The 12,237-nt window shown below is 56.6% G+C and overlaps 9 protein-coding genes across 9 annotated transcripts in view; 3 read left to right on the top strand and 6 right to left on the bottom strand.

The window, feature by feature from the left end:
• The window catches only part of SPRG_20406 (hypothetical protein), a gene marked incomplete at both ends in the record, with an annotated part of 3,068 nt that extends 2,262 nt beyond the window's left edge, over positions 1-806 (top strand). The window contains 4 exons of the mRNA XM_012346723.1: positions 14-48; positions 106-258; positions 305-684; positions 734-806. Of these exons, the coding sequence (XP_012202113.1) occupies positions 14-48; positions 106-258; positions 305-684; positions 734-806 (641 nt within the window). The remainder of the gene's footprint in view (positions 1-13; positions 49-105; positions 259-304; positions 685-733) is intronic.
• A 792-nt stretch (positions 807-1,598) lies between these two features.
• Positions 1,599-1,958, top strand: SPRG_07471 (hypothetical protein; the record flags this gene model as incomplete). The annotated part of the gene is made up of 1 exon (XM_012346610.1): positions 1,599-1,958. The coding sequence occupies one exon, from the start codon at positions 1,599-1,601 to the stop codon at positions 1,956-1,958; it is 360 nt and encodes a 119-aa protein (XP_012202000.1).
• Positions 1,959-2,058: 100 nt separating this feature from the next.
• Positions 2,059-2,989, bottom strand: SPRG_07470 (hypothetical protein). Its single transcript, XM_012346609.1, has one exon. The coding sequence runs from the start codon at positions 2,950-2,952 to the stop codon at positions 2,140-2,142; it is 813 nt and encodes a 270-aa protein (XP_012201999.1). The 5' UTR covers positions 2,953-2,989; the 3' UTR covers positions 2,059-2,139.
• Positions 2,990-3,257: 268 nt separating this feature from the next.
• On the bottom strand, positions 3,258-3,605 carry SPRG_07469 (hypothetical protein; the record flags this gene model as incomplete). Its single annotated transcript, XM_012346608.1, has 1 exon — positions 3,258-3,605. One exon carries the CDS (start codon positions 3,603-3,605, stop codon positions 3,258-3,260), a length of 348 nt encoding a protein of 115 aa, XP_012201998.1.
• Positions 3,606-4,266: 661 nt separating this feature from the next.
• Positions 4,267-4,690, bottom strand: SPRG_07468 (hypothetical protein; the record flags this gene model as incomplete). The annotated part of the gene is made up of 2 exons (XM_012346607.1): positions 4,450-4,690; positions 4,267-4,292 (listed from the first exon to the last, which is right to left on the bottom strand). The coding sequence occupies exons 1-2, from the start codon at positions 4,664-4,666 to the stop codon at positions 4,267-4,269; spliced, it is 243 nt and encodes an 80-aa protein (XP_012201997.1). The 5' UTR covers positions 4,667-4,690.
• Positions 4,691-5,346: 656 nt separating this feature from the next.
• SPRG_07467 (hypothetical protein) lies at positions 5,347-6,731 on the bottom strand (the record flags this gene model as incomplete). Its single annotated transcript, XM_012346606.1, has 5 exons — positions 5,347-5,712; positions 5,768-6,147; positions 6,196-6,256; positions 6,303-6,431; positions 6,477-6,731. 5 exons carry the CDS (start codon positions 6,729-6,731, stop codon positions 5,389-5,391), a joined length of 1,149 nt encoding a protein of 382 aa, XP_012201996.1. The 3' UTR covers positions 5,347-5,388.
• A 142-nt stretch (positions 6,732-6,873) lies between these two features.
• Positions 6,874-8,173, bottom strand: SPRG_07466 (hypothetical protein; the record flags this gene model as incomplete). Its single annotated transcript, XM_012346605.1, has 9 exons — positions 6,874-7,053; positions 7,101-7,200; positions 7,245-7,361; positions 7,417-7,445; positions 7,514-7,637; positions 7,696-7,739; positions 7,790-7,856; positions 7,911-8,003; positions 8,047-8,173. Coding segments are annotated over 9 exons (838 nt in total), but the record flags the coding sequence as incomplete, so codon positions are not given.
• Positions 8,174-8,557: 384 nt separating this feature from the next.
• On the top strand, positions 8,558-10,517 carry SPRG_07465 (tRNA modification GTPase TrmE; the record flags this gene model as incomplete). Its single annotated transcript, XM_012346604.1, has 12 exons — positions 8,558-8,748; positions 8,796-8,861; positions 8,930-9,017; positions 9,064-9,201; positions 9,248-9,387; positions 9,449-9,618; positions 9,662-9,754; positions 9,803-9,882; positions 9,926-10,024; positions 10,074-10,183; positions 10,213-10,327; positions 10,380-10,517. 12 exons carry the CDS (start codon positions 8,558-8,560, stop codon positions 10,497-10,499), a joined length of 1,410 nt encoding a protein of 469 aa, XP_012201994.1. The 3' UTR covers positions 10,500-10,517.
• SPRG_07464 (hypothetical protein) lies at positions 10,489-12,104 on the bottom strand (the record flags this gene model as incomplete). Its single annotated transcript, XM_012346603.1, has 4 exons — positions 10,489-10,725; positions 10,784-11,159; positions 11,208-11,416; positions 11,466-12,104. 4 exons carry the CDS (start codon positions 12,102-12,104, stop codon positions 10,519-10,521), a joined length of 1,431 nt encoding a protein of 476 aa, XP_012201993.1. The 3' UTR covers positions 10,489-10,518.
• Positions 12,105-12,237: the final 133 nt, after the last annotated feature.

The following is a 12,237-nucleotide window of genomic DNA, read 5'->3' as shown; positions in this document are numbered from 1 at the left end:
TACCTCGCCAAAGTCGACGGTTCGGGCTGGCTCAAGCACGTGCGACTGGTACACGATTGAGAAGGCGTTGCAACATTCTTTGAGGACGCCAATGACGACAACTAGGTGCTTCGCGGGTCGTGGGAACTTGCCGAGTACGTGCACAGCGGCGTGTCGGTGCTAACGCACTGCAGCGACGGCTGGGACCGCACGCCGCAAATGGTATCGCTGGCTGAGCTCATGCTGGACCCGTTCTACCGGACGCTGGCTGGCTTTCAGGTGTTCAACCAAAAACTTGGAAAAGATTGGATGAAATGCGGTGTAGGTGCTAATCGAGAAGGAGTGGTGCAGCTTTGGGCACCAGTTTGGCTTGCGCTGTGGCCATGCGCGCAGCGACGTCTCGAACGAGCAGCGGTCGCCGATCTTTCTTCTCTGGCTCGACTGCGTCTGGCAGATCATGCGCCAGTTTGAGACTGAGTGCGAGTTCAATGAGAGCTGCCTCCTCCTCCTCGCCGACCACGTGTACTCGTGCAAGTATGGTAACTTTATGTTCGACTCGGAGAAGGCGCGACTCGAGTGCGCCAAGCACCACGCCGCCGCCAACATCTGGGCCGACATTCACGCGTCGCGGGACAAGTTTGTCAACCCACAATTTGCGCCCCAGCGCACGCTCCTCTTTCCAAGCACGACGTGGAAGAATATCAAGTTCGCTCGGTTGATACTGTACATATTGTCTCATACAGTCGTCGTGTAGGCTCTGGAAGGCGTACTTTGCTCGCTTCGACCCGACATTTGTGCCGCCCGTGGCCAAACTCCAGTTTTACTGAGAGGATAGGACGCTTGTATGATATATATTGATACAAAATATTGATACGAAATGGTGATACTTGCGCTGTCTTGGCTGAGGTGGTTGTTGCTGCTGGCCTACCGACAGCGGACACGTGGGCAGTTGTCCGATACTGTATGAACGACCTGCGGCGGTGAAGACGAACACGAGATAATCTGGTGTTCTTTGAATCCAGATATGGCATCATCGTCCAGAGCCATCTTAGGTGCGACCAGAGTGGGAGGTCCCAAACGTCAGGATGCGTTCCGATACTCATCACTCCTGCTAGCATGCATCGTTCGTTCTTGGGACGGCGGAGTGAAGCGTGCCTACGTGAAGTGACGAGTGCCTACAATCTCATACTCTCTTGACAAACCTGCTACACTTCCACCCCTACGCCGTGATGTCGTCGACCAAGGAGTTGTGATCGCGTAAATGTTCTGTCAATGGTGGTGTGCACTCGACGTGTGAGCGGCGGCACCGTACAGTGCAGTATCTGAGAGCAAGCACATTACTGCGGCTGCCTTGCTTGGCCGGACAAACTGTACTGAGGCGAGTGAGAGCCGCCACTTTACATTCGGCAGAATTTGTCGACATCGTTGAAAAGGTACTGGTGTCGTCGGTGCTCCAAATGTGATTGGATCTAGAGGTCATTCGATTCACTGCTGGCCTCTCTGTTCACGCGATGGTGCTTGGGCTGAATTGCGATCGCGAGCGTGCGTAACGACTGGAGCCATCGCCGATCATGCGATCTCTTGACTCGCTTCTCGCACGCCACTTTGCATTTTGCAGCATGTTTCAGCGGGTCTCTCGCTTCCTTCCGCGCCGGCCCACCAAGATGATGCCACCCCGCATCAATTGGTCCCGCGTGACCAAGCCGCGGCCGAGCGCCGTGTACGGAGCCTTGTCGAGCAAAGTCGCGACCTTGAATCTCTACAGCGTCCTCTCCAAGATGCAGTGGACACACCGCCCGACGACGACGCCGGTACGACCTTGCCAACCGCGCTACGTGACCCTTGTGGGCGGCCACGCGGTGCCGTTCCACCCGTTCGAGACGCAGTTTAGCAAAGTCCAGCGACGGGCGCTCGGAAGAGTTCTCTTCGCCATTCCCGAAGACTGCGACAGCGAGACCGCGGACGAGGACGATGCTTGACCATAGTGGCAATGATCCATGTAGACTGTGTTATTTATCGTATGGTGCAACACGATTCCTCGGTCGAAGAGGGACAATATTGTAAACTATGTTTTGAAAACCCTTGTTGTATACGACAATATTCTGGTGGAAACGACGACACGTTTGATTTTTCATCAGTAAAATTTCCAAACAGGCCGTGTCAGATGGGGCGACGGACAAGGCTTCTGGTGCCGCGGATCGTCACGTGCTCGCTTTGCGTCGTGGTGCAAAGCCGCACGAGCAGCGCATTGGACCGCACGTCAAGCGCCTTCCACATGTGGTGCGCATATGTGATTTGCTCGTACGACTGGCCCGGCGCCAAGGTCATGTACGGGACATCCGTGTCGTTGGAGGTCTGCCACACGAGAGCGATCGCAACTGCGGTCGCATTGAGAAACTCGACAACGATCGGCGTCGGCACTGTAGTATCGGAGGACACGCGCAGCGACCGCACGTCGAGGATCTCGACGACACTTGGCCACGATGGCGCCTCGTAGTAGTCGAGGAGCGCGCCGGCATGCGTGATCTTCCACACGTGGCCTGCGTACGTGTCTTGCGTGTAGAGCATATCGGGTGCGACGTGGCTGTACGGGACGTCGACGCCGTCTTCATCGACCCAGAGAATGTCGACGGGCGACCGGAGGCGGCACACAAAGGTGATGCGGGTCGGCTGCTGGCTCGTCGGCGACCGACGACGCGGCGCATCGAGCGGTGGCGCCGATGGCTGCTGCGTCGCAATGGTCGTCCTGCATGGCGCGGTGGCGGCTTCGTGCTCGAGGATCGCTTGCTTGAGCGAGTAGTTGGGCATAAGCTCCGTGGACGGCAGCTCTTCGTTGGTCACGGGACTCCGCCGGTGCGACTGGAACCAGCGCGTGATCTGCGCCCGCTCGTACGAGTGGCCATCGCGCGCGATCACGGGGTCGCGCATGATCTCGCACGAGATCGGGCACAGGAACGACTGCAGTCCGGCCATGTTGCACTTTCGATCGGATTGTGGTGGAACAGAGACCATCACTCTGATATGTCGTGCAACGCAACTTCAAACCGGTTCGTGACATCAAATCCTGTGGTAGCTTTACATAATTGACATAATAGAGTGGCAAGTCGATTGTGAAGGTCAAGAGAAACACATACCACCTCTATGCGGCTTTTCCCGGCTCGGTCGCAGCAGCCAAGCCGAAGCAGCCCTGGCATTCCCTCGCACAACTCGGCGATTTTGATCGTAAAAAGTGTACATTAGAACGTTGTCGTTATAAATAATTTAGGCGCGAGGGACCTTTAGTCGTCGTCCTCATCGAGGGCCTCTTCAATCACGTAGAGCTTCTTGCCGAGGGCTCGGCGCTGGTTCTTGCTCCACTCGGTTTCGTAGGGACGGAACGGCACACAGTGCCCACCCACGATCGTCAGGAACCGGAATTGCGCCGGGCGCGTCGGCTTTATTGGGCGGTGCGTCCAGTGCACCTTGGAGAGGACGCTAAAGAGGTGCAGGCTCGGCACATTGGCGCTCGAGAGCGCGCCAAAGACTGCATTCGGCCGGGGCTTTGTGACGCGGGACCAGTTGATCGGGTGCGTCGTGGCCTGGCGCGACGAGGCAAGGATGCGGCCGAACGAGGAGCGTGTGAGCATGATCAAGCAAAACAAAAAGTGAGAAGCGATGGGCACCGTACGATCGCACGGTGGTACACTTGTACCGTCTATTCCAACCCCATTTTTTAAAAAGTGCTCGCGCCAAATTTTTTTGCGCGACAACCGAAAACAGGCGGCGAAAGATAGATGTCACGTGTGATAGAGAGCGTAGGAAGCGTCCCGTTCCAACGAGCATCCATGGACAGCCACGTCCTGCTCAGAAACCGAGCGGATTTTAGAGCGCTACTTCAGACAGTGCATCGGCAAGGGTGATGGGAAGCACCGAAATATTTAGCTAGGCTGTATGGCGATTCGCAAACGTGGTCAAATGTAGAAGGCTTGGCGCTTGATGGGGAGCCGCGGCTCTTGACGGGCACGTAGTATCATCCTACAAGCGGTCTCCTGCGCTTTGAATATCTTGAAATTGCTCGACAGAACGGAAACACACAAGGCGGAGGTGGGGTCATGAGCATGCTTCTTCCTGTTGGTTTTACACGACATATATGGAAGTGTGATTCGCAGCTCAACTGAATAAAGACGTAGGGTACACGAGAAACTCTAGCACAGCAGCCTGCCTGGCAGCAACGACAAATCGCCATTGTTAGTCTCGCAAGTCGCAAGGGCCTGTCGCAAGCGGTCGGCCGTTGATGTCGTATTTGTACTACAGCTTGGCTTGAGTGTCCAAGCCTAGAAAAACGTACACTTATATGCATGCGCTTCACGTCAAAGCTTGATCCTCCAGATAACGTGGAATAATGATTGAATTAACAAGAAGGACATCGACTTGAACGCTACGACATGTTGTCTTCGTCGCACGTCTCCACAACGGAGCGGAGTTTGTTACTGGTACTTTGGTGATGTCCGCTTCGAGGCGCAAGTCGGCGGTGCGTCAAGGGTGCCAGCGTCAACGGCGCTTTGGTTGTTGTTGTTGTCAGTGGGGTGCGGAGACCCGTCGAGGGGAACGGAGACGGCGTGGGGGCTCGAACGTACTTGCGCGGCTTCTGCTCGAGCCGGCGCGCTTCCTGCACTTCGAGGGCTTGAAGAATCTTGGTACCAAACATGGTGGAGTGTGTTGAACGTGGGCAAATGCAAACTGACAGGGACGGCGCGATCTTCCAGCGTTGGAATGACCGCGAAAAAATTGCCCGAGACCAGCCAATCCGCGGTCCGTTCGATCGAGCCCACCCAATGAAAACGCTGTAACGGTGACACACGCTGGAGCCAAATTTATGTGCTGGTTCGACGCCGATCCTCGCATTAAAACATCCCAAAGGTACTTCGACAAGAAGCGAGCTGATCGCAGCGACACGGACGTCGACTTCACATGAGGAACAGCATATTCGTTGTCCAAAGAGGGAGCGCATGGCTGCTGGCAGCGCACGACTCATGTGATGCAAACGCCCGGCTCTTTCCCGCTGTCGAGGATACAATAATCCGAGACCAGTCTACGCCCAACCAACTTCAAGAGCGAGAGCGCGGGCGGGAAGCGGCTGGTCTACGCCGGTGTCGCATGCGGCGCCTTCACGCGTGCAACGATATGCATCGGACATCAGGCATCAACATGACCACCTCCGATGACGCAACGACAAGTATTGCGCGGGCCTCCGATCCCAAACTTTTTCCATGCAGTTTTCTTCAAGTTCTAGGACCTAGGATCATGGGCATAAAATCCCATTCGCTAGGACGAGCCAACCTATATGCTCGGATGTGCAATCGGCCACGCTTGTTTTGAGATGATTGGGCTATGTAGTAGGGTAGTAGGAAGCTGACTAAGTTCTGATCGCTAACGAGGCAGCACTGGTGAACGTGGGCGGTGTTTGGTCCCGTTCGATGGTAAGAGGACGTCGAGCGAGTCGCTAATGCGAGCAAAGACGCGTTGGACCTTGACGCCGTCGAGGCCTTCGTCTGTGAACGGATCTTCGAGCGCCCTCTCGACGTTGAAGATGCCAATCATGAGGAGGCTCGTTACGACGCTCAACATGAGCGCAAAGCCGTAGCTCGTCGGCCCCGTCGTCGCCACGTACACATAGTAGGGTCCGTAAAAGAGAGGCAGAAGCAAGATGACGAGCCGTGTAAAAGACCGCGTTGCTTGCGGCGTCCGGTACAGCTAGCACCCCATTGATCAACCTATCGACGGCATATACAACGCAAAACCCCTCTACCTTGATGTTGCAGAGCTTCTCGAGGCGCGCTTGGAGCAACCAGTGGTATTGGTTGATGCGCGACGCCTCGTTCGCGGGCAGTCCCACGGCCTTCATGACCTCGACTTGGCCATGGAGGAGCTGGATCGAGTACGTCACCCGGCGCGCGAGGCCGTGAAAGTGATCCAGGAACGACGACGCTTGGTCCTTCCCGACGCTTGTGAACTGATGGCGGCCGCGCGTAAATGTCGGCAGCGTCAAGATGCGCTGCAGATCGGCGAGCACGGTCCGCAAGAGTTGCTTGGTGATAGAAGCATGCTGCACAGGCAGCTTGGCCCGTTCGTTCTTGCCCCAGTCCCACATGACGTGCGCCAAGAGCACATTGCAGCTCAGCGCTTTGACTAGACACCACATCGCTTCAATCCGCGACGTTCTCCTGTGCGATATACCTTCTGCGAGGAGGTCCAGCGCGAGCTCTCGTCGGGTAAACGCTTGCCGGATTTGCATAATCTACACTCGGCTCCTCAAATATGACGCCCTCGGTACGTACTGCTACCATGGGCGAGACGACGGCGAACGAGACGATGGTCCACGAGAGATTCGCGGCAAACGACGGTCCGTCCGTTGCAACGTGCGCGTGAAAGTAGGCGCTCGTCGAGACGATCGAGAGGCCGACGACGAACACCTACAATATCTCTCTCATATGTACGATGCGATAAGAGCGTAGTACGGTTTCCAGCGAGAGCAAGTGCAGCGAGAGGATGATCGCGGCTGCGTACAAGTCCAAGCACACGTCGCGGCAGTGGGTCCAGACGGCGCCGCTGCTGACGGCGAGGAGCGACCGGTCCTCGGTGCCTGCAAAGGCGTCGAGCGTTTGCTCGAGCGGAAGGTCGTCAAACGTTGCGTACAGTTGGGCCACGAGCGGGTCGTTGACCTCCTCGTCCTCGTCCAAGACGGTCGTCGACGCATGGAGCAATGCTTGCATCGTGCGACGATTGCAAGGCGTTACAAAGTACTCCGGCGGGTCGGATCTCGATTCCAGAAGATTGATTGTTGCTTTTTTCTTGGAGCCACCATTAGACCGATTGCGGATCGTTTAGGGTCGACTTGAGACTGTTCGCTTAGAGCCAACATAAGACTGATTGCTTCTTTACGTTTTAGCGCTAGACTCTATTCGTCTGTGGGCGCGACCCAGCCGTCAATGGTCTGGACGATGAGCGGCAGCACCGTATCAATCGAGGCTTGGCTGCGACTGTACAGCGTGACTTGGACTTGGAACGAGCGCTTCTCGACGTCAATATGGTCCTCTAACAGCACGCGACTTTGCTAAAGGAAACGCGTTCGCGGGTTGTACCTTTGGTGTTGACGTAGCTGCCAATCATGACGGACGGGTACTCGTTCTGGATCTTCTTGAGGCCCGCAGCGATGGCACCTTCAAAGAGGTGCGTCCGCGCCTGCATCGAGCGGTCGAGCTTGCATCATCTTCATGCTTGCGTACCTTGGCTTGCAAGATCGGGACACCCTGGAAATGGTCTTCGTTGGACTCGATCATTTGATGCAAGAGACGCGGAATGCCCGGCAGGATGTACACATTCTCGACGGCCACAATCGGCACCTAGGGCGTGGTATCTTTAAGCAAACAAACAAACAAAACTCGCTTGTTGACATACCCACGTCGATGTCTTTAGCACGTTGGCTCCTAGAGTACCATCCATTGCGCATGAGCAACGGACGAGACAGGATGGCAACGGTGGTGGACAAACTGACCTTTCGGAAATGTGACCATACGCAGACGATCTTCGTTGAGTTCTTGGCCCTTGGCTTCGAGGAAGCGCTTGAGGTCGTCGCGCGTAGGGCCATGTACTTCCATGGGCACATCAAAGGCGGCGGCCTAACATGCCACCATCATACTTGTGGGCACGGGCGTGCAATGACGGGAAAGTGCGTACGATGCTTTCGTACGTAATGTCGTCGTGCGTCGGGCCAATGCCACCTATACAAACGTATGAGATGTAGCAGCTCTTCTGTGGCCAAGAGGAGTACCCGACGTGAACACGTAGCCCGTCGGCCCCACGAGCTTGACGAACGACTGCACCGTCTCGGCAATCACCTAGTACGTCCTTGCCGCATGAGCTTACGTGTACCCGCCTTCAAGGAGCCTTGCCTCAGCGTCGTCAGGAATGACGCTAATGCGTGCGAGGTCAATGCCACGGCGAAAGAGAAACTTGGCGAGGTAGTTGCTGTTCGTGTCCAGCGTCTACAACGGCCATGAGGATACTGCCGTCTTGGCTGCAGCCGACCTTGCCGCTCAGCACTTCGTTCGCAATGACGCAGATCGCAGCCTTGGGCGGCGACGTTGTGTGGCTCATGTTGCGCGCTTGGATCGATCGGACGACGTGCAAGGACGACGAGACCCGGGCGAGCATCCCAAATCCAAAATGCACCGCCTCGTGTATTATTCCAGTAAAGTGCGCTTTGAATCATTTATTCTTTGTATGTGTCTCGCCAAGTACCTCGCACTTGAAGGCGTAGGGTGGGTCCTGCTTTCATATAGGAAGTCCATCGAATTCACACGTTTTCATTGACACGGATATAGTGTTGACATATTCGTGGCATGGACCCACGGTCTTGGTTGGTGTTTCGTGTTACTCGGCCACGTCGTCTCCAGTGCACACGATTTCACATGAGAATGGGTTGCTGCTATGGACGGTCCTGCGCATAGTATTGCACTAGGACAAGGTACATTTGACCATCAAAGTACACTATTTAGGTGCTATTGGTGGCGAGCCAATCAAATGGCCATTGCCGAAAATGATGATGCACCGCTGGATCGGTCGCCCGCCACGTGCGCTGGCTGCGCGCTTCTTCTCGCAGGACACCATCTATGCGCTTTCGTCCGCCGAAGGCCGCGCCGGCGTCGCCGTTGTGCGCATCTCGGGGCCGATGGCCGACGCGTGCTTGGCGCAGATGACGACGACACCTGCGTTGCCCGCGCCGCGCCTGTTCGCAACCACTCTCCTCCATGCGACCATCTCACCGTTGCGCCTAGGGCGGCGGTGCGCAAGATCTACCACCCGCACACTAAGGAGCTCCTCGACTCGGCGATGGCCATCCGGTTTCCACAGGTACCTACCTACCTGACCACATCGATCGTATCGTCATTTTGCATCGTCACGCGCGTAGTTTTACGGGCGAAGACATTGTCGAGTTGCATTTGCACGGTAGTCGACCGGTCGTAACCGGCGTGCTCGAGGCGCTCTCGACGATCCCAGTACTCAATCCATGCATGCGGATCAAGTATGTATGCAATGGCGTAGACCTGTCGACCGGCCGAAGCCGGCGAGTTTACCGAGCGCGCGTTTGAGAACCACAAGATGGACCTCATGCAAGTGGAAGGCCTCGCGGATCTTCTCAACTCGGAGACCGAAGCGCAGCGCAAGCAAGCTCTGCACCAAGTACGACCTCCACCTTTATCGATCTACCTCTTCATGTACTGCATAGATCTCGGGTTCTGTCGGAACGGTCTTTGAGGACTGGCGCTCAACGCTGGTGCGTTGCATGGCCCACGCCGAGGCCAACATTGACTTTGGCGACGACGAAGACGACGTGACGGACGCGGCGTACGACGCTGTCGTGGACAAGTGAGCAACAACAACAGCATCATTGTGATGGCAGCGTCATCACACGAGGCGCACGGACTAGGGTGCGTGCCCTGGATGCGTCCATTCGCCGCCATCTCGCCGATGGTCGGCGCGGCGAAATCCTTCGCAACGGCGTTCAAGTTGCGATCCTCGGATCGCCCAACGCTGGCAAATCGAGTCTTCTCAACGTTTTGGCACAGCGCGACGCAGCGATTGTGTCGCCGATTGCAGGTAGACACACATTGACGCAACCGATGCGATGCGATTCATGCAGGCACGACGCGCGACATTGTGACGGTCCCCCTAAACCTCGCGGGGTACCCGGTCACGCTCAACGACACGGCTGGTATCCGCGAGACCAACGACGGTACGAACTTTCAAGCAATATTGATGTCGTCATCTTGTTTGGAGTTAGTCATCGAGCAGGAAGGCGTCTCACGCGCGCACAAGTGCCGCGAAGACGCCCACATCAAGATCCTCGTCATTGATATTCACGTACCTGTGACGCTGCATGCAAAAGTGTCTCACACGCGCCTAGTCGTCGGTGGATCCGCAACTGCTCCAGCTTATTGACGCCAACACCATTGTCGTCCTCAACAAACTCGACTTGGCGACGCGGACGCTGCCGACGTTCCACGTGACTCGATGGAGGTCGTCTTAGGATCGAATCCAAACAGCGAAACTAGGTGCAAGCAGCGGCCATCTGCCCCATTTCGTGCGCCGACGGTGCGGGCATTGATGCCTTTCTGAAGACACTCCCAGCACGTCCAGTCCATGTATGCCACTATCGCAACGGGTGCAATATACTAATTAGATGCGTTTTAGGTTTGCGGGTGTCAACGACGACGTACAAGGCCTTTTGATCACGCGCGAGCGCCACCGCACGCACCTCCAAGACTGCGTGACGCATCTCGAGGCGTTTTTGAGTCACCCGTACCAGGTACATTGCGTTCTCCAGTAGCAGAACCGTGATGTGCGATGGACTGAACTAGTCGGAGCTCGCGGCCGAAGACCTCCGCCGTGCCATCCAGGCAATCGGCCGCATTCTTGGACGCATCGACGTCGAGGACATTCTCGACGTCCTCTTCCGCGATTTTTGCATTGGCAAGTAAACATAGTATCAATCCAGTATCAAGTGAGCTTTTCAATGGCGCGCAGTGCGGTTTTGGCCATGGACGAGTGACAGCCCGAGCCGATCTCAAAGAGCGTCTCGCGGTGCGGCGAGCACAGCGTGGGGTACTTGGAGACGACGGTGAAGAGGACGGTGGCGAATTTGACCGACTTTGTGTGGCGTGATAGCGCGGCTTGCATGGCATCGACGACGCCGTCGATCGTCCTCTACACGCAACCAGCATGGCAACAAATACTGTTTACGCATTGCCATTATGAAGGGTACCTGGGAGAGCGCGGCTTTGAGGTTGAAGAGCGTCTGCAGCACGAGCAGCATGCGATCGGACGTCATGAACGGCGACGCTTGCCGGTCGGCGACGACGCGTTGCACGAGCGCATCGATGTGCGACGCATGGAGACCGTCGCGGAGTAGCCGCGTCACGATTTCGCACTGGGGCGCCTTCTCCGACAAGTCTGGTGACGTCATGATGGGCACGAGAAGCTGCTCGATGACGACGCTCGCGTGGTCGCTGGCGAGGCGCGAGAGCACTTGGACAAGACCGCGGGAGATCGCATTCGGCGACGCCATCACGTTGCGAAAGAGACTGATCGCGACGAGGTGCATGGACGCACGCAAGCTCCACTGCGCGTCGAGAAGCTTCCTAAGACGACGAGGATGTGTACAATAGACTTCAGATGTGTCAACGCACGAGCAAAAGACGACGAGGGCTTCGTCCGGCAGCGTGTCTAGCTGCAGCTTGTCGCCGAGAACCTCGAGCTTGGCCATGATGGGCTCGGGCCCCATGGTGATGTCGAGGCAGAGACTTAGAATGTCGTCGCACACGGAAGCGACTTCGCCGGCGACGTGCCCCGTCAATCGCCCGATCGCTTTGAGAAGGAGCGCGACCTTGGCTTGATGCTACGAACGACGACACGATGGTGCATCGTACTTCAGGTCAAGAGTTTACCTCGGGTGTGAGCTCGATGGCAGCTGGCGGCGCGTCGACAGCACTGTCCGTCTCTTGCTGCAATGAGGCGTCGATTCCTGCGTGTTCTTGCGCCTGCATCTTGAAGCTGAGCAGGTCGAGAGGATTCACCTCGTCGTCGTCGAGGTCGATCTCGATGCATTCGGGGCTGTTGGTATCGAGACGCGGTCGCTTGGACGCTGCACGGTCAGCATCATCCGCATTGTTGTCCATTTCAAGCGCGTCGTCGGTGGCGGGAACAGCCTTGCACTGGAAGAGAGGTGCGACAACAAGCCCATCCGCGGGCTCTAGTCGCATACCGTCGTCTGGCACAGCATCGTCAGGACAGAGCGCCATCTGCGCCAATACAAGCACATAGGCATCCGCGTCCAGAGATCGCAGCGTCGCTAGCGTTGACTTGCGCGTCGCAGCGTCGATGAAGCGAAGCGTGGGCTGCTGCAACAGAAGCGCGCTCCACATATCCCGCTTCCGGCGTAGCGGCACCTGCGTTTGCAGGCTCGCCTCGAGCACGAGCGCAAGCACTGCATGGGCGTAGCCTGCATGATCATCGATGTAGGCCATGAGGCCAGGGACCCCGCGATGGGCGGCGAGGAGCAACGTCGTCGCGCTTGGCGCGGCCATGGCACGGATCTTGGTGCTTGAACTCCAACACGAGTCTACCTCCTAGAGTTGATAAGTTGCATTCGAATAAAACACACCACTTGGATTTAACGATACTATTGAAAACTAAAACCCTTCACATTCGATAATTTAG

The sequence above is a fragment of the Saprolegnia parasitica genome (genome assembly GCF_000151545.1).
Source record: "Saprolegnia parasitica CBS 223.65 unplaced genomic scaffold supercont2.30, whole genome shotgun sequence".
Taxonomy (NCBI): Eukaryota; Oomycota; class Saprolegniomycetes; order Saprolegniales; family Saprolegniaceae; genus Saprolegnia; species Saprolegnia parasitica.
The sequence above is the reverse complement of the archived record's forward strand: the minus strand, read 5'-3'. Positions and strand labels throughout refer to the sequence as shown.

Coding starts and splice junctions, on each gene's coding strand:
- SPRG_07470 (XM_012346609.1), bottom strand. CDS start 2,952: ATGGCCGGACTGCAGTCGTTCCTGTGCCCGATCTCGTGCGAGATCATG.